This window comes from Callorhinus ursinus, unplaced genomic scaffold (assembly GCF_003265705.2).
Source record: "Callorhinus ursinus isolate GAN/ISIS: 27379988/994484 unplaced genomic scaffold, GSC_fseal_2.0 scaffold63, whole genome shotgun sequence".
NCBI classification, from domain to species: Eukaryota; Metazoa; Chordata; class Mammalia; order Carnivora; family Otariidae; genus Callorhinus; species Callorhinus ursinus.
In genome coordinates, this window is record NW_027397125.1 from 3,197,489 (window position 1) to 3,220,943 (window position 23,455).

Sequence of the window (23,455 nt, forward strand, 5' to 3'; positions counted from 1 at the left end):
AAAATCCAGGAGGCACAGAGAACCCCTCTCAAAATCAATAAAAATAGGTCAACACCCCGACATCTAATAGTAAAACTTACGAGTCTCAGAGACAAAGAGAAAATCCTGAAAGCAGCTCGGGAGAAGAGATATGTAACCTACAATGGTAGAAACATTAGATTGGCAACAGATCTATCCACAGAGACCTGGCAGGCCAGAAAGGACTGGCATGATATCTTCAGAGCACTAAATGAGAAAAATATGCAGCCAAGAATACTATATCCAGCTAGGCTGTCTTTGAAAATAGAAGGAGAGATAAAAAGCTTCCAGGACAAACAAAAACGAAAGGAATTTGCAAACACGAAACCAGCCCTCCAAGAATATTGAAAGAGGTCCTCTAAGCAAAAAGAGAGCCTAAAAGCAGCATAGATCAGAAAGGAACACAGACAATATACAGTAACAGTCACCTTACAGGCAATACAATGGCACTAAATTCATACCTTTCAATAGTTACCCTGAATGTAAATGGGCTCAATGCCCCAATCAAAAGACACAGGCTATCAGGTTGGATTAAAAAACAAGACCCATCCATATGCTGTCTGCAAGAGACTCATTTTAGACCCAAAGACACCCCCAGATTGAAAGTGAGGGGGTGGAAAACCATTTACCATGCTAATGGACACCAAGAGAAAGCTGGGGTGGCAATCCTTATATCAGACAAATTAGATTTTAAAACAAAGCCTGTAATAAGAGATGAAGAAGGACACTATATCCTACTTAAAGGGTCTATCCAACAAGAAGATCTAACAATTGTAAATATCTATGCCCCTAACATGGGAGCAGCCAATTATATAAGGCAATTAATAACAAAAGCAAAGAAACACATTGACAACAATACAATAATAGTGGGGGACTTTAACACCCGCCTCACTGAAATGGACAGATCATCTAAGCAAAAGATCAACAAGGAAATAAAGACTTTAAATGACACCCTGGACCAAATGGACTTCACATGCATATTCAGAACATTCCATCCCAAAGCAACAGAATACACATTCTTCTCTAGTGCCCAGGGAACATTCTCCAGAATTGATCACATCTTAGGTCACAAATCAGGTCTCAACTGGTACCAAAAGATTGGGACTATTCCCTGCATATTTTCAGACCACAATGCTTTGAAACTAGAACTCAATCACAAGAGGAAAGTCGGAACGAACTCAAATACATGGAGGCTAAAGAGCATCCTACTAAAGAATGAATGGGTCAACCAGGAAATTAAAGAAGAATTAAAAACATTCATGGAAACCAATGAAAATGAAAACACAACTGTTCAAAATCTTTGGGATGCAGCAAAGGTAGTCCTGAGAGGAAAGTATATAGCAATACAAGCCTTTCTCAAGAAACAAGAAAGGTCTCAAATACACAACCTAACCCTACACCTAAAGGAGCTGGAGAAAGAACAGCAAATAAAGCCTAAACCCAGCAGGAGAAGAGAAATAATAAAGATCAGAGCAGAAATCAATGAACTAGAAACCAAAAGAACAGTAGAACAGATCAACGAAACTAGGAGCTGGTTCTCTGAAAGAATTAACAAGATTGATAAACCCCTGGCCAGACTTATCAAAAAGAAAAGAGAAATGACCCAAATCAACAAAATCATGAATGAAAGGGAGAGATCACAAACAACACCAAAGAAATACAAACAATTATAAGAACATATTATGAGCAACTCTATGCCAGCAAATTAGATAACCTGGAAGAAATGGGTGCATTCCTAGAGATGTATCAACTACCAAAATTGAACCAGGAAGAAATAGAAAACCTGAATAGACCTATAACCACTAAGGAAATTGAAGCAGTCATCAAAAGTCTCCCAACAAATAAAAGCCCAGGGCCAGATGGCTTCCCAGGGGAATTCTATCAGACATTTAAAGAAGAATTAATACTTATTCTCCTGAAACTGTTCCAAAAAATAGAAATGGAAGGAAAACTTCCAAACTCATTTTATGAGGCCACCATTACCTTGATCCCAAAACCAGACAAAGACCCCATCAAAAAGGAGAATTACAGACCAATATCCTTGATGAACATGGATGCAAAAATTCTCACCAAAATACTAGCCAATAGGATCCAACAGTACATTAAAAGGATTCTTCACCATGACCAAGTGGGATTTATCCCTGGGCTGCAAGGCTGGTTCAACATCCGCAAATCAATCAACGTGATATAATACATTAACAAAAGAAAGAACAAGAATCATAGGATCCTCTCAATAGATGCAGAAAAAGCATTTGACCAAGTACAGCATCCTTTCTTGATCAAAACTCTTCAGAGTATAGGGATAGAGGGTACATACCTCAATATCATAAAAGCCATCTATGAAAAACCTACAGCGAGTATCATTCTCAATGGGGAAAGGCTGAGAGCCTTTCCCCTAAGGTCAGGAACGCGGCAGGGATGTCCACTCTCACCACTGCTATTCAACATAGTATTAGAAGTCCTAGCCATAGCAATCAGACAACAAAAAGAAATCAAAGGCATCCAAATTGGCAAAGAGGAAGTCAAACTCTCCCTCTTTGCAGATGATATGATACTATATGTGGAAAACCCAAAAGACTCCACCCCAAAACTGCTAGAACTCATACAGGAATTCAGTAAAGTAGCAGGATATAAAATCAATGCACAGACATCAGTGGCATTCCTATACACCAACAAGACAGAAGAAAGACAAATCAAGGAGTCGATCCCATTTACAATTGCACCCAAAACCATAAGATACCTAGGAATAAATTTAACCAAAGAGGCAAAGGATCTGTACTCAGAAAACTATAAAATACTCAGGAAAGAAATTGAGGAAGACACAAAGAAATGGAAAAACGTTCCATGCTCATGGATTGGGAGAACCAACATTGTGAAGATGTCAGTGCTACCTAGAGCAATCTACACATTCAATGCAATCCCCATCAAAACACCATCCTCCTTTTTCAAAGAAATGGAACAAATAATCCTAAAATTTGTATGGAACCAGAAGAGACCCCGAATAGCCAGAGGAATCTTGAAAAAGAAAAGCAAAGCTGGTGGCATCACAATTCCGGACTTCCAGCTCCATTACAAAGCTGTAATCATCAAGACAGTATGGTACTGGCACAAAAACAGACACACAGATCAATGGAACAGAATAGAGAGCCCAGAAATGGACCCTCAACTCTATGGTCAACTCATCTTTGACAAAGCAGGAAAGAATGTCCAATGGAAAAAAGACAGTCTCTTCAACAAATGGTGTTGGGAAAATTGGACAGCCACATGCAGAAGAAGGACACTGGACCATTTCCTTACACCACACACAAAAATAGACTCCAAATGGTTGAAAGACCTAAACGTGAGACAGGAGTCCATCAAAATCCTAAAGGAGAACACAGGCAGCAACCTCTTCCACCTCAGCCAAAGCAACTTCTTCCTAGAAACATCGCCAAAGGCAAGGGAAGCAAGGGCAAAAATGAACTATTGGGACTTCATCAAGATAAAAAGCTTTTGCACAGCAAAAGAAACAGTCCACAAAACCAAAAGACAACAGACAGAATGGGAGAAGACATTTGCAAATGACATATCAGATAAAGGGCTAGTATCCAAAATCTATAAAGAACTTATCAAACTCAACACCCAAAGAACAAATAATCCAATCAAGAAATGGGCAGAAGACATGAACAGACATTTTTCCAAAGAAGACATCCAAATGGCCAACAGACACATGAAAAGGTGCTCAACATCGCTCGGCATGAGGGAAATCAAAATCAAAATCCTCAATGAGATACCACCTCACACCAGTCAGAATGGCTAAAATGAACAAGTCAGGAAACGACAGATGTTGGCGGGGATGCGGAGAAAGGGGAACCCTCCTACACTGTTGGTGGGAATGCAAGCTGGTTCAACCACTCTGGAAAACAGTATGGAGGTTCCCCAAAAAGTTGAAAATAGAGCTACCATACGATCCAGCCATTGCACTACTGGGTATTTACCACAAAGATACAAATGTAGGGATCGAAGGGGTACGTGCACCCCGATGTTTATAGCAGCAATGTCCACAATAGCCAAACTGTGGAAAGAGCCAAGATGTCCATCGACAGATGAATGGATAAAGAAGATGTGGTATATATACACAATGGAATATTATGCAGCCATCAAAAGGAATGAGATCTTGACATTTGCAACGACGTAGATGGAACTGGAGGGTGTTATGCTGAGTGAAATAAGTCAATCAGAGAAAGACATGTATCATATGACCTCACTGATACGAGGAATTCTTAATCTCAGGAAACAAACTGAGGGTTGCTGGAGTGGTGGGGGGGTGGGAGGGATTGGGTGGCTGGGTGATAGACATTGGGGAGGGTATGTGCTATGGTGAGCACTGTGAATTGTACAAGACTGATGAATCACAGATCTGTACTTCTGAAATAAATAATGCAATATATGTTAAGAAAAAAAAAGAAGACGAAGATAGCAGGAGGGGAAGAATGAAGGGGAGTAAGTCGGAGCGGGAAAGGAACCATGAGAGAGGATGGACTCTGAAAAACAAACTGAGGGTTCTAGAGGGGAGGGGGGTGGGGGGATGGGTTAGCCTGGTGATGGGTATTAAAGAGGGCACGTACTGCGTGGAGCACTGGGTGTTATGCACAAACAATGAATCATGGAACACTACATCAAAAACTAATGATGTAATGTATGGTGATTAACATAACAATAAAAAATTATTAAAAAAATAAAAAATAAAACACTGTGAAATCCCCAATTAAAGACAGACTATAAATACATAAAAAGCATAGCTCTGTGGGCTGTGGCTATGCCTTTAATATGCCTCACGTCGTGGTGTTTAGGACACAGCATACTTAATAAATGTTTAAATAATGAGTTAGACTATCCCAGTGCCGAAGTTACTACTTAGATGAAATTACTTCATTAACTGTGGCTTAAAGAGTCTGTATAGGTTTTCAAAGGTCTCCCAAGAAGAACACAGGAGACTTGAGGCAATGAATCTGCCAAGTCAGTACCTTTCAAAATGCTATTTTGAAAACTGGATTTCATTGTTAAAAAAGGAACAAAGATCTTCTTGCCCAATTCCTTTTGTTAAAGTAAATTAAAAGGAAAAAATAAAACCCAATAAACCAACCACGGAAGATCCATAACCAGAGCCTGGTGGCAAGCACTATCCCATTTCACGGGATGAAAGAGAAGTCAATGCACAGAACGGGTCACCAAGTCACAGAACTGACTTAGAAAATAAGCTGGACTCTTCTGCCCTTTCTAGATTCCCCAACTCAACCAATTCACAGGTTAAACATTCAAATTCCCTATAGTAGTACTAACAGCACATTTTCAGCAAGCCACATAATGGACAATTTTAAAATAACCCACTGAGCCTACCATCTGGGCACACTTGGACGTTTTCCCTCTTTAAAGACTCTAAACTTAGCTGCAGAAATCTGAACAGTAGTAAGCTGATCTTTTTATGGCCTGTCCCCCTGCATGCCGGCTCCCAACCTTGGCACAGATCGGAATCTGCCATGAAGTTTCACACCCCTCCCACCTGGGCTGACGAGACACATGTGCCAAAAGGCTACCTGTCCTGAAGCTGATCTGGAAAGCCTACTCATAGGATCCAGACAGTGTGATCAAAATCAAAATATAATTTTGTCATTGCAGGGGAGAGGTGAACAGAGGCAGTAACAGGCAACAGGTATCACAGTAAAAAAAATAAATAAAAAGAAATCCTTAGCTGAGGCATTTTTATGAAGTGACATCTATCCACTGCCTCCTAGACTGATTTCCTGATGTCTCCCTCCTCCTCCCTCAATTCTGTAGAAGTCCTATCATTTATTTAGACCCAAACTCAACTTCTGTCTCAATTGTTCATTCTCGTATTTACTTGAAAACCTGGTATGTACCCAGTGCTGGTCTGGGTGCTAAGGTTACAGAGATGGGGGGAAAAACCAGGAACTGAACTGGCCAGCACCCTAATCTTGGACTTCCCAGCCTCCAGAACTGTGAGAAATAAATGTCTGTTGCTTAAGCCCCTTAGTCTGTGGTATCCTGCTACAGTGGCCCAAAGGCAGTCTGTCTGGACCAATGGGACCTCTCCCTTGATCTGGTCAATACAACATACCTGTTGGAAACAGACGACACACCCAAAGGGGTGATTTGCAGATAATTTCATACAGAACGATTTACAAAGGTGGGGACAGGGCCAGTGAAAACTAGCAAGGGAGGGTGAAGCACTGGGAGTGCTCTGAGAACACCCCACCCCAACTAGGCCCACGGGACAAAGGAAGAGGCAGTTACCAGAGCCTGTAGGTGAGGGCAGCCTGCGGGAGCTACAGCCTGCACTAGAGGACCCTGGATCCCATTTCTCTGTTGTGTCCTCTGACCTTGCTAGCATCATCCACTGGCCAAACCTGAGCAGTAGTCAGAAGGGAAGGGAGCATGTTATTCTTCCCAGAGCAGAGTGAAGCATGTGGAGAGCAGATCTGCAGGGGACAGAGAGGAAGGCCTGCAGGAAACTGGCCTTCTACTGATATTTGACTTTTAGCTGTTGTGCAACCAGGCTATAAACTCCTTTGTTGTGTCTAGTAGAGTGCACGTTTTTATTGCTGCCCGATCAAAACACATGCAACTGAATTCTTAAGTTTGAGTCACCAAACAGAAAGCTGAGAGGTGTTACTTCCCTTTCGTTAGCCAGGCTTACAGTTGGTTCTGCAATATTCTAAAAAGTTACATGTGGAAATGGATCAACTGAAAGGGATTTATAACATTACTTAAAATAATGGATGATGCTCATTTTGTAAAATGGCCAAATGCACAGAGTATACTGCACCATCTGTTTGCGAATCCCACAGATTTATTCTCCTCAACATCTGTCAGCTCATCTCCGGGCTCTGTACATATACCAAACCCCACCTGGCTGTGTCCCTGAGAAAGGGCTGGCTTAAATATCCTGGGATACACCCAGCTGCACACAGAGCATCACATGTGGCTCCCCCAACCATTTGCAATAAATGACTGTGTCTCTTTCCTCCCCATGAAGGATTATTAAAATCCCACCCACGGGAGGTTTTAAAAAATACCAGTACTTTACAAGACTCTATTGGGATCTGCTGACCTAACGACTTCAGCATCAGAGAAGCTGAGGGTTCACCATGATGATAAGGCCATGTGCACATGGACAGCTGTCTGAACTTTGCAGGGACTGCTGACGAAAAGATATATATACTCTACAACTTTGCAAAACCACCGTGGTCCACTCTGTGGGGTCTGCTTCACAAATGAAAATGTCTAATAACCACGTTCAACAGCTCTATTCCAAGGGTTATATTTGGGTCTAAGACAGACGACTTGTGAAGAAACACTGTGTTGGGAAAACAGAACTATAATGAGGAACCACTGAGGACAATTCCCTCCGGAAATGAACGGAAGCTGAGCTTGATGAATGCCATTTAAATAATGTTTGCACCTCTCAGCCTGCACTCATGCAGTACTCACAAAAATTTACTCTCTGAGTGCAGACTCTAGCCGGGCACGATGTTAGGTGCCAGGACTGTCCCAACGGCAAATGCTCTAAAGGGAGAGTGCTGGGAAAAGCAAGCCCAGCTTGGGGCCAAGCACATGGGATTGGAGCTGAGGGAGGAGGTATGTCTGAATGAACAGGGCGAGGTGAGGGGAGAGAAGAAGGTCACAGCAATTGAGGGCCTTAGGGACAAGGGAGCCTAGGGTGTCTGAGAGCTGAAAGAAGGGCAGTGTGGTCGAAGTGTGGAGATAAAGAGGAAAAACAGCCAGACTGAGGATAGGGGCAGAAGGCAGGGGGCAGAGTCGGTAGGGCTTAATAAGCCGTTTGTAAACTTTTTTCTTTACCTTGGAAGTAGTGGGAAGCCACTGAAGGATTGTTAGCAGTGCAGGGATGTGGTTGGATTTGTGTTTTTTAGATCTCTTCTGCCTTTTTTTAATATTTTATTTATTTGACACACACACACACACACACACACACACACACAGAGTGCACAAGGCACAAGCAGGGGGAGCGGGAGAAGGAGAAGCAGGCTCCCTGCACCAGGATCCTGGGATCATGGCCTGAGCCAAAGGCAAACGCTTAACCGCTTAACTGCTTAACCGACTGAGCCACCCAGGCACTCTCCTCTTTGGCAGCCTCGTAGAGAATGGCAGCCAGAACGGCCTGAGGCTGCCACACGCCATCCACCCAGCGAGAGGCGGGGGGAGACCTGGGGCAGCGTGGAGGCAAGATCAGGCAAGAGAAGCAGAGCAACTGGAAGGTTACTGAGGGGGCAGAAGAGGTGGGGAGGCAAGGGAGGGAAGGCATCCGGGGCCTCCTACCAGTGGATGGGCGGCGGTGCCCGAGAGGGAGGAGCACGCAGGAGGACCAGACTGGCAGAGCAGATGCGGGTGAGTCGGCTTCTGGAGCTACATCTCTCCCAACCCGCCCTCCCGCCATCCCGGACCATTCCAATCGCAAAACTGTCATGGGCGCAGCTTACCGCTTCGGTTCCTTTTTCTCTCGTAACATAGAACTGCTCTGGTGTCAGCTTCTTTTGCCATTCACTCTTGGTGAGAGACGGCCCATGCTTTGGGAGAGACCCTGTGTGGTTCAAGAGGAATTTTTAAAAAAATTAAAACAAAAAGGCCCAACGACGTTTTTTCTTCAGCTTTTCTCCTGAAGTGCATGACCCCCCCGGCCCCCCGCAGCAGAACAAGGCCGTCCCCTCCCTCTCCTTCATCTTCCTTCTTCACAGGGACCAGAAAGCCCCAGTACAAAATGCTTCCATTGACTCATTAGTTTAACAAGAAAGGAGCAGCCAGCCGCCAGCCAGTTTTCCAGTCCCACTGGGGTACAGAAGCTAAAGAGGCAGCTCAAATATGAAATAATGCAGAATAAATTCTCCTCAGGTACCCGGGGGGTAGAAATTGATCCTTCTTCTATGACTACGTTCAGAGGAGTATTTCCCGTCAGGATACAGCTGGGAGTAGCTGAGTGATTGGAGAGGAAAGAACCTTGAGCTAGTGGGTTATTAAACTCTTCTCCTTCGCTGGTTTATAAAAATCTCTCTGATTTTGTTTGTCAAAGGAGGTCTTTATTAAAAAATCTTCTTGTGTGGCAAAAAGAAGAGACTAGCCGATGCCCCTGAAAGGAAATGGAGACCTACCAGAATCTATTCTTATGCTTCAGTCTTACTACTTTTACTCCAGTGAGTGTAAACAAAGCAAGTAGGACAATACTCCTTTTAGCCAAAGGGGAATAGGAAGCCTGACATGTATAATCAATGTGTCAATCATCCAACACTAAGAATTGGAAAGGATTTTATAATCTGTCCACCTCGACTTACAAATGAGAAAACAGAGGCCTGGAGGCTTAGTAACCTGATCACAGGAACACAGATGAAAGGTCAGACATTTGTGGTATCACCACCAAATATGAAACATATCTGAAAATCATATCTGAGATTCATTTTTGGTTACCAAAAGTCCTAAATTATCTTTCAGGTAAGAAAAGACTACTGTCTTCATTGCTAGCTCATAATACTATACAATATGGTATGTTCCATATTGTATATTGTTGATTGCTTATGGTTGTTTACATTTTATTAAAAGGTTTTTAATCTGTTAAATATATTAATAGTTGTCCTTTCTTAAATACTTTTTACAAGGCTATGGGGATTTCTTGTTTACTCTGGAAATGCACCTCTGAAATTGCCTATGAAAATATAGCTCAGGTATACACAATTTTTCTGGAACTCATTTCTTGGGGAGCAAAGCAGAATGTATTTATGTGACAATTATTGCTGCTCAGTGGCTTTCAGAGTTACCAGGCAGAATGCCAAGTAATAAATGGACAAGGAATGATAAACCTTTTATTTTTATTTTTTAAAAAGATTTTATTTATTTATTTGAGAGAGAGAGAGAACCAGACAGCACAAGGCAGGGGGGGGGGCGGGGAATGGCAGAGGGAGAAGGAGAAGCAGGCAGCAGTCTCCCCTCCAAGCAGGACGCCCGATGTGGGACTCGATCCCAGGACCCTGGGATCATGACCTGAGCCGAAGGCAGACACTTAACTGACTGAGCCACCCAGGTGCCCAGAATGATAAACCTTTTAAAAAATCTTTATAATCACTAAAATAGTAAGTGACTCAAGCAAGAATCATCAGGGAATTCTAAAACCCTGGGTGGGAAACTGCTGAAGAATGGAAGAGTCACACATTTTCAAAATATTATTAATTACAAAGGAAGAAAATGTACCTTTACAATGGAAAAATGTACAAGTCACCACCTTAACCAAGCAAGCCAAGTAAGCATGACCAACAGTGGGGCAAGCCGACGTCGCGTGCCTCTGGTGTGACGCCCTGAAGACACAGCACCCTCCCTCCCCCGCACTGCACTGCATCCATTCTCAGAGAGTCCACTGAGGACTTCTCGGTAAAACCTAGAATACCTCATCCTTCTCTCTCACTTCTCCATAGTATTGACACCTGACATTCTTCTGTGGTAGCTTTTATTTCCCTTGGCCTCCATGGTGCCCAATACTCTTGTCTCTCCTGTTATTCCCTTTCAGCGTCCTTCCTCAGCCCCACTTCTTCTAGCCATCCCTGGAATACTGGTGGTTTTCAGATGAATCTATCATCCTAGGCTCGCTTCTATCACCACACCACACCTGCCCCTTGGGTGATTTTATCCAATGAGTAGCTTACAGTACCATCCACATGATGAGACTCCCAAATCTATTTTACCCTCCATCCTAGATCTCTGCTGAGTTCTAGATCCATATATAACCACACCTGGAGACCTCCACGAGGATGTCCCATTTCAAACACCACACACAGAAGGACTTCGCGTATCTCCCCTGCCCCAACCCAAACCTGCCCCTCCTCTCATGTGTTCTCATTGACCCCATGCTTCAAATCAGAATGCCACGCCATCATACACGACTCTTCCCTTTTCCTTGCCCCAAGCCCTGTTGCTTCTACTTCCTAAATAACTCTAGGATCTGCTCATTCTCACATATCTGCCACTACCTTGGATCAGGCCACCATTAACTCCAGTAGAGATGATCACGAAAGTCTCCTAAGTTTTATGCTCTCCCCTATTTGCACCACTTCTTTTTTCTCACTGCCCAAACTGTTCAATGTTGTCACACTAAAATGAGAAAATATGCCATGTGAATATCTAGGAGAAGAGCATGTAGGCAAGAGAAAAAACTAGTTGGGTGTGCCTGGTATGTTTGATGAATAGCAGGAAGGCCAGGGGGAATGGGTGGAGTGAACAGGAAAGTTATTAGAAGTGAGAGCAGAAAGCTAATGGGGGAGGGGGAAGACCAACGAGGCTTTTGAAGGCTACCCTAAGGATGGTGGCTTTTATTCTAAGTGTGGAAGTCACTGGAAGGTAAGCAGAGGCATGACATGACCTAGCATATTTAAAAGGATTCCTGGCTGATATACTAAAAGAAATTGAAGGAGGCCAAAGACTGCAGCAGGGCACCCAAGACAGAGGGCACTTTAACAACCTGGCTGAGAGATGGAAGAGTTCTGCGTCAGGGTGGTGGCAGTAGTCAAGCTTAGAGGGGTCACACACCAGATGTATTCTGATGGCAGAGCTGGAGGATTTGCTGACAGAGCGGATGTGAAGTACGTGAAAGAATACGGTCAAGGGGCACTACTCCAAGTTTCTTGGTCTGAGCAGTAGAAGATGGGGAAGCCTACAGGAGGAACAGGTTTGGAGGCTTGTTAATAAAAATTCAGTATTTTCAAAATTCAATGTTCAGTTCAATATTCAAATGGAGATGTCAAGTAGGCAGTTGGATACTGGATAGATTTAGAAACTGGGGAGAAGTCCAAGGTGGAGATATAAATTTGGGACTCCTCAGTGTTACGATGTTATTTAAAGCCATCAGCCTGGAAGATTCCCAAGTCAAAGACTGTTGAGAGAACAGAGAGGCCCAAGGGCTGGACTTGGAGGGATTCCAAGATACACAGATTGAGGAGATGGGGACAAGCAGAGAGGCAGGAAGAATACTGCAAGAATGTGGTGTCCTAGACAGAGATGACTAATAATTATTCATTGGGTTTAGCAATATGGCGGTCAGCGGTGCCCTGAAAAAGCAGTTTAGGTGGAGGAGTGTGTGTGTGTGTGTGTGTGTGTGTGAATCTGGCTGGAACAGATTTGATACAGAATAGGAAGAAGGAAAGGGAGACAGTGCAAACAGGTAAGTCCTTTCAGGAGTTCCGGAGGTAGCTGGAAGGGGAAGTGAGGTCAAGAGCATTTTTTAGGATGAGAAAGATCACAGTATTCTAGTATGCTGCTGGGAATGATCCAGTGAAGAGGATAAATTGATCATTTAGGAGAAAAACGCAAGAGCTGTGGAGCTGTTCTTGAGCTTGACCTTGGGTAAATGAAATATGGGAGACCAGTTAAATTGTGAAAATTTTATTGCCTGTATAAGCTTTAGATAACTATCAAGGTAACAATAGAAGAGTTTTACAAAGCAATGCTGGCTTAACCACCAGCTGAGTGGTGGGAACACTGTGAAATCTTTTCAGGCTGACTTAGCAGGGAAAGGTGTTTTTGCTGTTTTAACAGCAAGTGGGAGGGGCACCTGAGTGGCTCAGCCGGTCAGACTCTTCACCTCAGCTCAGGTCTCGACCAGGTCGTGAGTTCAAGCCCTGCATTGGGCTCCACGGCAAGTAGGATTAGAACTGGTTTTAATGGATGTGAACTATGTGTTGAATCATAAGGGAAGTGGAAGGCATTCCATTTTAGGCACTTTAAAAGATCGAGAGATGTGTATATTTTGTAAGCCTTCAACAAAGGGCAAGATCCAAAATTTGGCCAGAGCCAATGTTGTCAGCATGACCTAAGCTGGGATCGGTCACACAGAGGCCACCTCATACAGTGAAAAAAAGGAAGGCAAGAGCATGAGCAGGATTTGCTAGCAGGATTTGATTCCTCCTCCCAGAATCTAAACTGGTCTTGAGGGGAATGTGCGTAACCCGAACCCTGGCTATCACTGACATCTGTTAAGGAAAGGGCAACAGCGCACCATGATAAAACACTTTCTTTACCCTGCAAGTACCCGGCCTGCCATGTCACTCCACCTACATTCTTGGCTTTGGCAAAGATCTTGCCTTATTTCTACGGATTTCTAAGAGGAAAACTGACTCTTGGTACGCAGATTAGTAATTATAATCTGGAAAGCTGCTATTATCTTCCCTTCCCCTTTTGGGGAGGAAGTGGAATGGATTAGTGGAAAAAAACAAACAAACTGGATTGTCTCCTGGAAGCATTGTCCTTAGTGTCTTTCCACATGCAATATGATACAACAGTTGACGCGAGAAAGTGGAAATTCCAGAAGGGCTAAAATTCAGTGGGACTCCCACACTTCAGCTTTGAACCTAAAATCTGAATCCCGGATGAGACCCCAGCTCCCTCTCCAATTGTTCTGTATTTTACTGTACCTATTAGAATGACTACTTGTTTTCAGATACTCCCCTTCTCCCTTTTTTTTTTTTAGCTTAAAATTTAAAACTAATACTTAAATTGTTAGATGGAAGAATTACTCCTTCATCTAAATCAGCAAGTACATTTTTCATGGCTCCGCTAATCCTTATCAGTATGTACCTTTTACACTGTGTGCATGAAAGATTTCATAGGTGGGTAACGATGTTCAGACTAGTTGCTCTTCGAGCACCAACTGTGCAAAATTTAACTGTAAATCTGCCAGCCTGGAAGATTCTGTCAAGAGAAGAAAACTCTGCCTCAATAGCAAAATGACCAGTGGACAGCTAGGTGCCCTCAGGTCAGCATGTATGTGGTCTGCATCACTTACAGAGGTTTCTGTAACCATGGTGTTATGGGCTGAACTGTGTCCTCCCAAAATTCATATGTTGAAGTCCTACACCTCAGTACCTCAGAATGCAACTGTATTTGGTGATATGGCCTTTAAAGAGATAAGTAAGGTCAAACGAGTTTATATGGGTAGGCCCTAATCTATTTGGCTGTATCTTGGAGATGGGACCTTTAAAGAGGTGATTATGTTAAAATGGGGCCGTAAGGATGGACCCAATCTGACCAGTATCCTTATATGAAGAAGAAGAGACTCTAGGGATGCGTGAGCAGAGAAACGGCCATCTGCAAACCAGAGAGGCCCCAGGAGAAACCAACCCTGCTGATACTTTGATCTTGAACTTCCAGCCTCCAGAATGATGAGAAAGTAAATTTCTGTGTTTCAACCTTCCAGCCTGTGGTGTTTTGTTGTGGCTGTTCCAGCCAACTAATATACCATGCTTTTGGAAACTAAATTCTGAATGAAAATTGTATCATGAGTAAATTCTGCATGGTTTTACCAAACAGCAATTTGGTACCTGTACATACAACACACAACAAGTGAGAATTTAGGAATGAGTAAGGTCACGTGGCCAGCAGTGGCCAGAGAGGATTCTGCATTGGTCCTCCCATCCTTTTGTGCGTGACTGAGGTGTTTTATGTTCTCAACCCACATCACCTGCACCTTGAGTTGGTCCTTTTGGGGCCGCGTGTCTTCCAGATTCCTTCTGCATTCTCTTGCTATCTTCACTAACAAAAGACTTGGGTGCTCTGCTATTGTACTAGATAGCTACACAGCTTTCCTTTGAACTAGGCTTTGAAAAACTCAGAGTCCTTTGGGTGCCTTTCTCTCTTTGTGCTGTGATTTGCATAGGCCGTCTTTCTTCTTGGTCATGTGTTTCCTGAGGTGGGCTTACATCTTCTCATCTTTGAAGAACACCCTCTCTTGGTCATATGGTCACCTACTGGTTACCTCCTTCTGGTTTTGCTAACCTTTCTGGCCACAGCTGATATACTGCCAAGTGTCACACACAAACAAGCCTTGTTTCAATAAATACTTGTTGATACTAACAGAATCTATTACGAACTGGCACAGAACGAATCCCCAGCCCACTCTAATTTGCAGACTAGTCTTCTTTCCCACCCCAGTAACTGGACTGGTTAAAGCAATGCTCAGGATGGATTCCTAGCCAAGTATTTCTGGAGTGTTTTCCTGAAACAACAGTTTTCTCCAGGATACTTCTTACTTTCCTCTTTCAGTCTCGACTGAGAGACTGAGCACTGACTTTGCTCTTGTTAATCTTGACGACAAAATCATAGGGGTGGTACCTCTTGCATATCAGAAATCTTAGTGCTGTGGAACTGTCCTCCCTCACTATCAACATCTTATTGTTTCTCTTTCAACCTTCCCTAAGTCTATAACATAGGTTAAATGTAGCTGCATTTTGTCCTTTCCATTTATTTACGTAATTATAATTAACATTTATTGTGTGCTTACTAAGTGCCAATCATTTTGATGAAGCATTTTAATTTTTTTCATTTATTCTGTACAACCCTATTATTACCATTATTCTTATTCTATAGAAGAAAAAAACAGGTTTAAGCTTACCAAGTTTAGGACGTGCCCAAGTTTAGAACGTGCCCAAAGACATAGAGCCAGTAAGTGGCACTGTCAACACCAAAGCCCTTAGCCACCAACTATTACCTGTCTATAATTTTTAATGGGTGCCTAATAGTTTGCTGAACTGAACTTTTCTGGCTTACTTAAGCATTCTTTAACTGATGGACATTTGGGTTATAGCCAGTTTCTGGTTCTTAAGAGTAGTGCTGTTAAAAACACCTTTGTACACACAGTTTTCGTTCTTTTGAATTAGTTCCTTAGAATAAGGAAGGGAGACACCCCCGGGAGGGGGTGTCTGATAAGTTACACAGCTCCTGTTATGTACTGGAGTTTGGCCAAATTTTAAATGCTGCTGAAGAACTTCAGATCCTAAGGCAATTCATTAGGCTATTTCTGACAACACCAGGACAAACATAAAGGACAAGTTTCCACTGAAACCACTATCCTATAAAGGGGAATGAGGAGAGCTCCAGCCTACAAGTATGATGTTTCCATCACCTGTAGTTCTCAGAAAACCAATGCTTGGCACACAGTAGGTATGCAACAAATATCATCAGACTGGCTGACTACGACACCAAGAGGTGCGGAAGGCCATGACTGGAAGTCATGTTGGATCAGCCACTACTCCACACTGCCTGTGCTTTTATTTATTTAAAACTACATTTTGAAAACTTCAGGGGATAAAAAGAAGTCCAAGTGACTGGATACATTTTCAGAGGAGATAGGTATCTTTACATTTCTTCAATGGCTACATAACACAATCGGATTCAGAGATGGGACAGCGGGGCAGTTGCCCATGAAGCCAAAGCACAGGGAGCACTAAATTACCCTGAAATATATCTGAAATACAGGGCCGTTGACACAGGTCTCCACAGGTGACTCCATACTAAAAGATGAAAGGCAAATGTGCCACAGTCCAACAGAGGAGCCAAAGGCATTTCGAAGAAACACACACACACACACACACTTCCCTGGTCTGTCTCGTAGCCAATGACGAACAATGATTATCAGTCTAAAGGGGAACTAGTTATTAGCCCACACGTCTCCCTGGGTCCGGGACACACACAGAGAAACAGCAGGGCAGGAAGCAAATCCACAGGAATCCAAAGTCTGAACTGCTTGCTTCTCACCTAGGAAAAGCAGCACGCAGAATTTAAGAGGGGGACAGTGTGAAAGACCACAGGCCATTACAGGAGGGAGCGCGCGGTGTCGGGTCGCTGACCCAACCACCGCGACAGTTCACCTGCAGTCCGGGGATAAGAGCCAGGGGCTCCTGAGCCCGACATTTTACGGGGGGTGAGGAAATCAGTAACAACCGCCCACACCCCTCTAAATGTACCACCCACCGTCCAAGACCACAAGGAGGGGCGGACACGGGCGCACCCAAATAGTTTCTCGAGAAGGAAGAGCCAGGTGCGGAACCAGGGCTCGGGCCCTCTAGTCCAGGCAGGTGAAGTAAAACCGAAAGCCAGGAGGCGGCGGCGGGGCTTGCGCGGCCCGCGTCCTACCTGCGTCCTCGGGACCGGCCCCCGCGCCGCCTCTGCCCGCTGGGCCCCCCACGGCCCGCAAGGGCGCCCCTCGAAAGGGCGAACCCCAGAGCGCACGGAGCAGGCGCGCCATGACGCCGCACGCGGGGGCCCTCAGAGCCGACGCAGGCCGTCCCCGCGCGCCCCGCCTCCCTCCCCGCGCGCCCCGCCTCCCTCCCCGCGCGCCCCGCCTCCCTCCCCGCGCGCCCCGCCTCCCTCCCCGCGCGCCCCGCCTCCCTCCGTCGCGCAGGGCTCCTACCCTTGCCTCTCCTCTTCCTGCTTCTCTCCTCCCACTGCTTCTGGCACCCCTGCCACCACCCTCGCAAGTCCTGCCACCACCCAACTCCCCGCCCAGTACCTCCTCCTACTTATCTCCCGCGCCTACCCCTACCGGCCTCCCTAGCCCCCTTCTCCCTTGCCCACCTGATTGCTCCGGCGTGCCCACCGCCTCCCCATGCTTCTCCCCCGGCCCTTCCCTCCACCACCCTTCCCCACTCCATTTCCCACGCCCCAGCCCAAACACCGATCTGTTTTACTTTGTTTGCAGAATTGTATGTATCGTGGAACTACAGATTATTTTGCATTTTCTTGAGTTGCATATAAATGGAATCCTTGTTCATGCTGAGTAGTATCCCATTTATGGATATATTTATATATATATTTAGTCATCTATTGATAGACATGTATATTATTTCCAATTTTTCCTTATTAGAAATAAAGCTGCTAGGAACATTCCTGGACAAATCTTTGTATGCATATGTGCTTCCTTTTCTCTTGGGTAAATAATAGTATCAAAGATGTCACAGCACTGCAATGTTAAGTGATCGACCTCATTTTGGATGATTCCAGTGATGTAATTTTTCCAGTGTTTTGCATGCCATGTCATAAGGTTGTATGTATAGAATTCATATTAAAATAATGTGATTACTTTAAGCATGCTGTATGCTTGGGATCCAAGTGGCAGAGATCACTCACCTAGGCCATGCATTTTGTTTAGAGCTGGAAGGTGCGGGCAAGATCATCTGGCCACCTACCTTAAATCGTCCATGGTGAAAATGGGGCCAGTGTAGCTAGTGGTTTATCACTATTATAACACTATTATAACAACCAACCAGTATGTAGGAATCAGGATCAGAAGTGTGGCTTTCCAAAGCCAGGACAGCACTATTTTTTATAGAGTTAAATGGAAGTGTCACCAAACAGAAGACAAGAGAAGTCAGAAGGATGTTCTTGAGATTTTTCTTGATAGAGATACACACACACACACACACACACACACACACACACACAGCCCTCTCTCAGTGCCAAAAATTCCTAATTCTTACACTTTCCACTTGAAAGGTACTATACAATATATCATCTGGAAGGTACATTTAGCACCAAGCATCTCCCATCCTCCAATCTCTACCTGTGGAACTTGCGTGTGCTGTTTAGTGTGTGCTTTACTCTAAAGGCAGTGTTTTGTATCCTCTTCTGAGATTGCTCTTGCCATTCCCCCTTCCTCTCTTTTGAATTTTGATAGAGGAGGCTTCCAATAAAGTTATGCCTCTTTTTTAGCTTTTGATGCACGATATCAATTCAGAAATGGTAGCAAAACCAATAAACCATAGAACAGCATTTGAAGCTTTTTTTTTTTTTAATCTTCCCTAGCCCAATACTGTAAGCTTCAGCCTTGTTCATTCTCCTTCCACAATGTATAGTGTTTAGCTCACTGTTGGGAACCTCCTAGGTAGATCTTCAAAAATTACAATAAATAAAAAAAAGAATGAATCCAGGATTTATAGATAAAGATATAGATCTATACACACACATATATGCTGGATCAGAAAATATAGTTAGATTGCATTTTTAAATTTTTTATTCATCTAATTTTATTAAAAATTTTGTTTAGAGCTTTTGCATCCGTGTTCATGAGGGATAGTGGTCTGTAGTATTCTTTTCTTCTAATGTCTGACTGGTTTCATATTTGATTCAGATCAAGGCAGGTTAAGTAGCTTGTCCATGGTCCCATGGCTAGTTGGTTGAAGAGTTTGTAGAGTCCCCCTGAGGTTTCGATTTTAGAAACTGTCAAGAAATAGCAGAAGTGTATCCCACTCATCTTCCTCCCTCCTAATCCCAATAAATAAACTTATTCTCCAGAAATAAATTTAACCTTGTGACATTGTGAAAAAACATGGAGTCTGGCCTAAGACCCAATTCAGGGTATCTTACATTTTAAGATGCATGACCTTGGCCAAATATTCAGTTTCTTTATCTCTAAACTGGGGTTATTGCCCACCACCATTTGTCTAAGTCCAACTTAACCATGAAGACCATGTGCCGATCTCTCATTAGCAAATGGTCTTAGTCTAAAGAAAACCCTTGTTTATGTTTTACCACGGATGCTGAGTGGTAGAGACTATAAGCTACTGGGTCAATATCCATTCTCCCGTCTTTATTTACAGACAGATCTTTGATTTTATTGAGGGTAGCAGTGTGCCTAGCTAAAACTGTTTCACCCACCAGCTCCCTTATTGCTGGTGGTGGTCATTTGACACAGTTCTGGACAATGACAAAAGCAGACATCATCTAGAGGCTTCCAGGAAAACCAGTTTAGAAAGATCTGACTGGGTTAGTACTGGCCTATTGGTCTTCCTTCACCCTGGAAATTAGTCATGATGGCTAGAGCATTAGCAATCTTCTGATATACATGATTATGAGCCCCACACCCTGATATCAAAGTGGAAGTCAGGCAGTTGGCCTAGGTCCCTGATGACATTGTGTAACTAATGTAATGGATTTCCTATCTTCAGATTTCTCATTACATGGACAAGTCCATATTTTCTTTAAACCACTGTTATTTGGGATTTTCTATTGTTTGAAACTGATACTCTATATCTAATGTTTTGAATTTGATTGTGAGAATCTCTTAGAAAGGCAAGATTCTGTGACTTTACCTCTTTGTGTACCTAACATACTTCCCCGCAGATTGTGGTACATAAGAAACTATTGTCCATAATAAAATCCCTAAAAAGGTAAGAGTGACCCAGAAAATGGGAGGTCAGTTCAAAAGCTGGTTTGCTTTTCCCTACCAAAAAAAAAAAAAAAAAAAAAAAAGAGAATAAGCTGTGTGCATTTTCTCCTCACTGAAGAAACCATATGCGTAAAGTTCAGTATCAATGCCCATACTTTCTATGGCAATCTAGAAAAGTCCTAGAAATGAACCAACTGGGATACACCTAACTAACATCTGTAAACATTTTATTTTTTTTAAGATTTATTCTTTTGAGAAAGAGAGAGAGAGTGTGTGTGTGGGAAGGCGCAGAGGGAAAGAATCTCAAGCAGACTCTCCACTGTGCTTGGAGCCCACTGGTGGCCTGTCATGGGCCTGTCACAGGCCCATCCCAGGGCTTGATCCCATTACCCCGAGGTCATGACCTGACCTGAAATCAAGAGTCGGACCCTCAACCAACTGAGCCACCTGTGCATCCACATCTGTAAACGTTTTAAAGCATTAAAAGAAGCGAATGAAGACTTGAGTAAATGGTGCGATAGAAAAAGTGCCAGATGAAATAGGTCTTATTTTCAGCTATTCCCTAACCAGATATAGGTTTGGGGGCCTTGGTGATCATCTGTAAAATGGGATAAGCGCAGAGCAGGATGGCCTAGAACTAGAAATTAACTGATATCTGAATTCTCTTAAGTCTGTAATCATATGACTTCTGGTGAAAAATGGGAAGTTATACTTCCCCGCTGACCAGAGAGCTGGAATGGTGAAGATTAAAATAATATTTAAGTTAACTTATAGACTTAAGCATTATCATTTATAATTCCAACGGGTTACTTTGTAAAAATTGACAAAATAACTCAAATAAGTGTGGAGAAAAAGAATACTTTTGTAATAAAAGTAATACTGGCTACACCATATACTAAAGTTCCTTGTTAGGAAACAGTATTTATCAAAAATGGGCTAACCAAAAATTAGGCCTGGGAGGCAAATAGAGATTCCCCAAATCAATATATATTTAATCTATTATAAACAATGGGAGATAAAATCCTTCAATATGTGTTCTGGGGGAAGGTTACTATCAAGACAGGAAAATAAGCTTAGAGTCTAAGGCTTAGAATGATAACTTACTTCAACCAAAAGTAGTAATTTTTGAGTTAAATTTAGTGTCATATATATGTGTGTGTACATATATACCTATGAAATAAAACAAGGCTACACATATCCATTTGGAAAGAAAAGGATTTTCGAGCAATGGAAGCAGCTAAAGGAATTACCAATGAACCAATGCAGAGATGGACAGGTTCAGTGCAGGGAGGTTAAAATGCGTACATGCTGACCACAAAATACAGAACAAAAAATGATTAGTCCTGTATTATTCAGGGTTGTCCAGAGACACAGAACCAATGGGAGATGTATATAATATAGAGAAATTTATTATAAGGGGTTGGCACACATGATTATGGAGATGGAGAAGTCTACAAGCAGGAGACCCAGGAAGCTGGGTTGTAGTTCAAGCTCTGAGAGATGGAGTGTTCAGAAGCAGGAGTGCTGAGGTCAGTAGGAGACCGATGACCCAGTTCAAGGAGTCAGGCAGAGAGCAATTCAACCTTCCTCTGCCTTCAGTGATTGGATGCTGGTCCACGCTGGGGAGGACCACTGGCTTTACTCAGTCCACCAATTCAAACATGAATCTCTTCTAGAATCGCCCGCACAGACACACCCAGAAATAATGTTCAACTAGTTATCTGGGTATCCTGTGGCCCAGTCAAATTGACACATAAAATGAACCATCACAGTCCCAAATTGGAAAAGTAAAAAAGGAAAACAGCAGGGGAGCATTGTATTAACCTATAAACATTTACTGTTATAATATAAGGGAAATTAATATTATCTATATGGGCAAACTCAGATATGACTGGACAGATGGTAAAAGGGTATAAACAAATGGTTTACACAAGGGAAAATACAAATAATGAACAAATGCTGGGAAAAATGTTTTATTTCCCTAATAATTAAAGAATTGCAAATTAAAATAGCCCAAGATACTGTCTTATATGTATTAAATTATTAATAACAATTTTTTAAACCAGAGTTAATAGTGCTTTGGGGACACAAGTATACTCATACATTAATTGTAGAAATGGTAGCATCATTTTTCTAGAAAGAAATCTGACAACATGTACCAAAGTACATGTATCACTGAACCCATCCTATCCTTTGATTTGGCAAACCTGCTTTGGAGAGCAAATCCTAAGGAAAGAACTCAGTAAGGGGAAATACGCAATTTTTGCAAAGATGTTTATAGCTGTGACTTTCATAATGGTGGAAGAATCTAAAATCGTTAACAGCCGGGAAGTGGTTAAGTAAATCTCGACATAGTAATACAGTGAAACATTAGAGAACCATTAAAATATCCAATATGAAGAATATTTGGATGTATGGAATGATCTATATGAAATAATGTCAAGGCGAAAGGCAGAAAACAAAATAGGTAATACCCAGGAATGCTGGTAAATACGCTACAATGCATTTATTGTACAACAGTTTCCCACCCTCCCTCCAACGCACATCAAAGGATTATTTGTCCCCAAATGTCTAAAGACACTAGACACCAGGAGTATCCTCCTCCAGTTGTGACATTATCAAATGTCCCTTGGGGGCAAATTCACCCTCGGTTGGGCACCATTCATGGGATACAAATAACTACATCTTAAAACACTTTAAACTATTGTTTAGGGTGTTTTTAAGCCCCACGTAAGAGGTATCATACTGTTGCTATGCTTTTATAACTTGATTTTATCATTCAGTACTTTATATATAGATAGATATAGGTTTAGTTCATTCATTTAACTGCTGTATGGAATATATTGTAGCGATAAGCCAGAAGATACGCACTATTCTACTTAGAGACAGTGGGATGTTTTCATTCTTCAGCTCTTGCAAACCAGGCTACCATGCTATGAATGCATAACTGTGTACAAACCTTGTTCATGCCGGATTTCTCTAGAGTAGATTTCTAGAAGTGGACTTGCTGGATCAAACAATCAAACAAATATCTTCAGCTTTCCCAGGCCTTTCCTATTGCTCTTCAAAGGGGTGCTACCAACAACATGTATGAGTCCTTGTTTCCTCACATCTTCGTCAGTATTTCAGGTTATGGGATTTACTAATTTTTACCAATATGATTGGTACAAAACGGGGTTTCATTGGTCTTTAATTTTCATTTCCCTGAATATTAATGGGGTTGAGAATCTTTTCAGACATTTACTACCCACTAAAGTTTTCCGTCTGTGAATTGTGTGCATTCTTGTCTCTTTTTCTTTTAGATTGTTTCTCTTTATTTTACAGCTTGTTAGAATTTTTTATTATTACACATACCAAATTTTTTGGTGATTATACGGTGATTATTTGGTGATTATATTTCAATTGTTTTCTGCTATGATGTGAATTGGATTTTTACTTTGCTCGTTA

At 42.6% G+C, this 23,455-nt stretch overlaps 1 protein-coding gene across 7 annotated transcripts in view; it reads right to left on the reverse strand.

Annotated features, from left to right (window-relative positions):
• Positions 1–17,140, reverse strand: part of MSRB2 (methionine sulfoxide reductase B2) — a 43,626-nt gene extending 26,486 nt beyond the window's left edge. For all 7 annotated transcript variants that reach the window (XR_012376082.1, XM_025891938.2, XM_025891937.2 and 4 more), the window contains exons 1-2: positions 16,978–17,140; positions 8,517–8,617 (exon numbers count right to left, since the gene is read on the reverse strand). Coding sequence is in view for 6 of the 7 variants with exons in the window: in XM_025891938.2 (XP_025747723.1) it covers positions 8,517–8,617; positions 16,978–17,089 (213 nt within the window). In the remaining variant the exon portion in view is untranslated. The remainder of the gene's footprint in view (positions 1–8,516; positions 8,618–16,977) is intronic.
• Between the last annotated feature and the right edge of the window lie 6,315 nt (positions 17,141–23,455).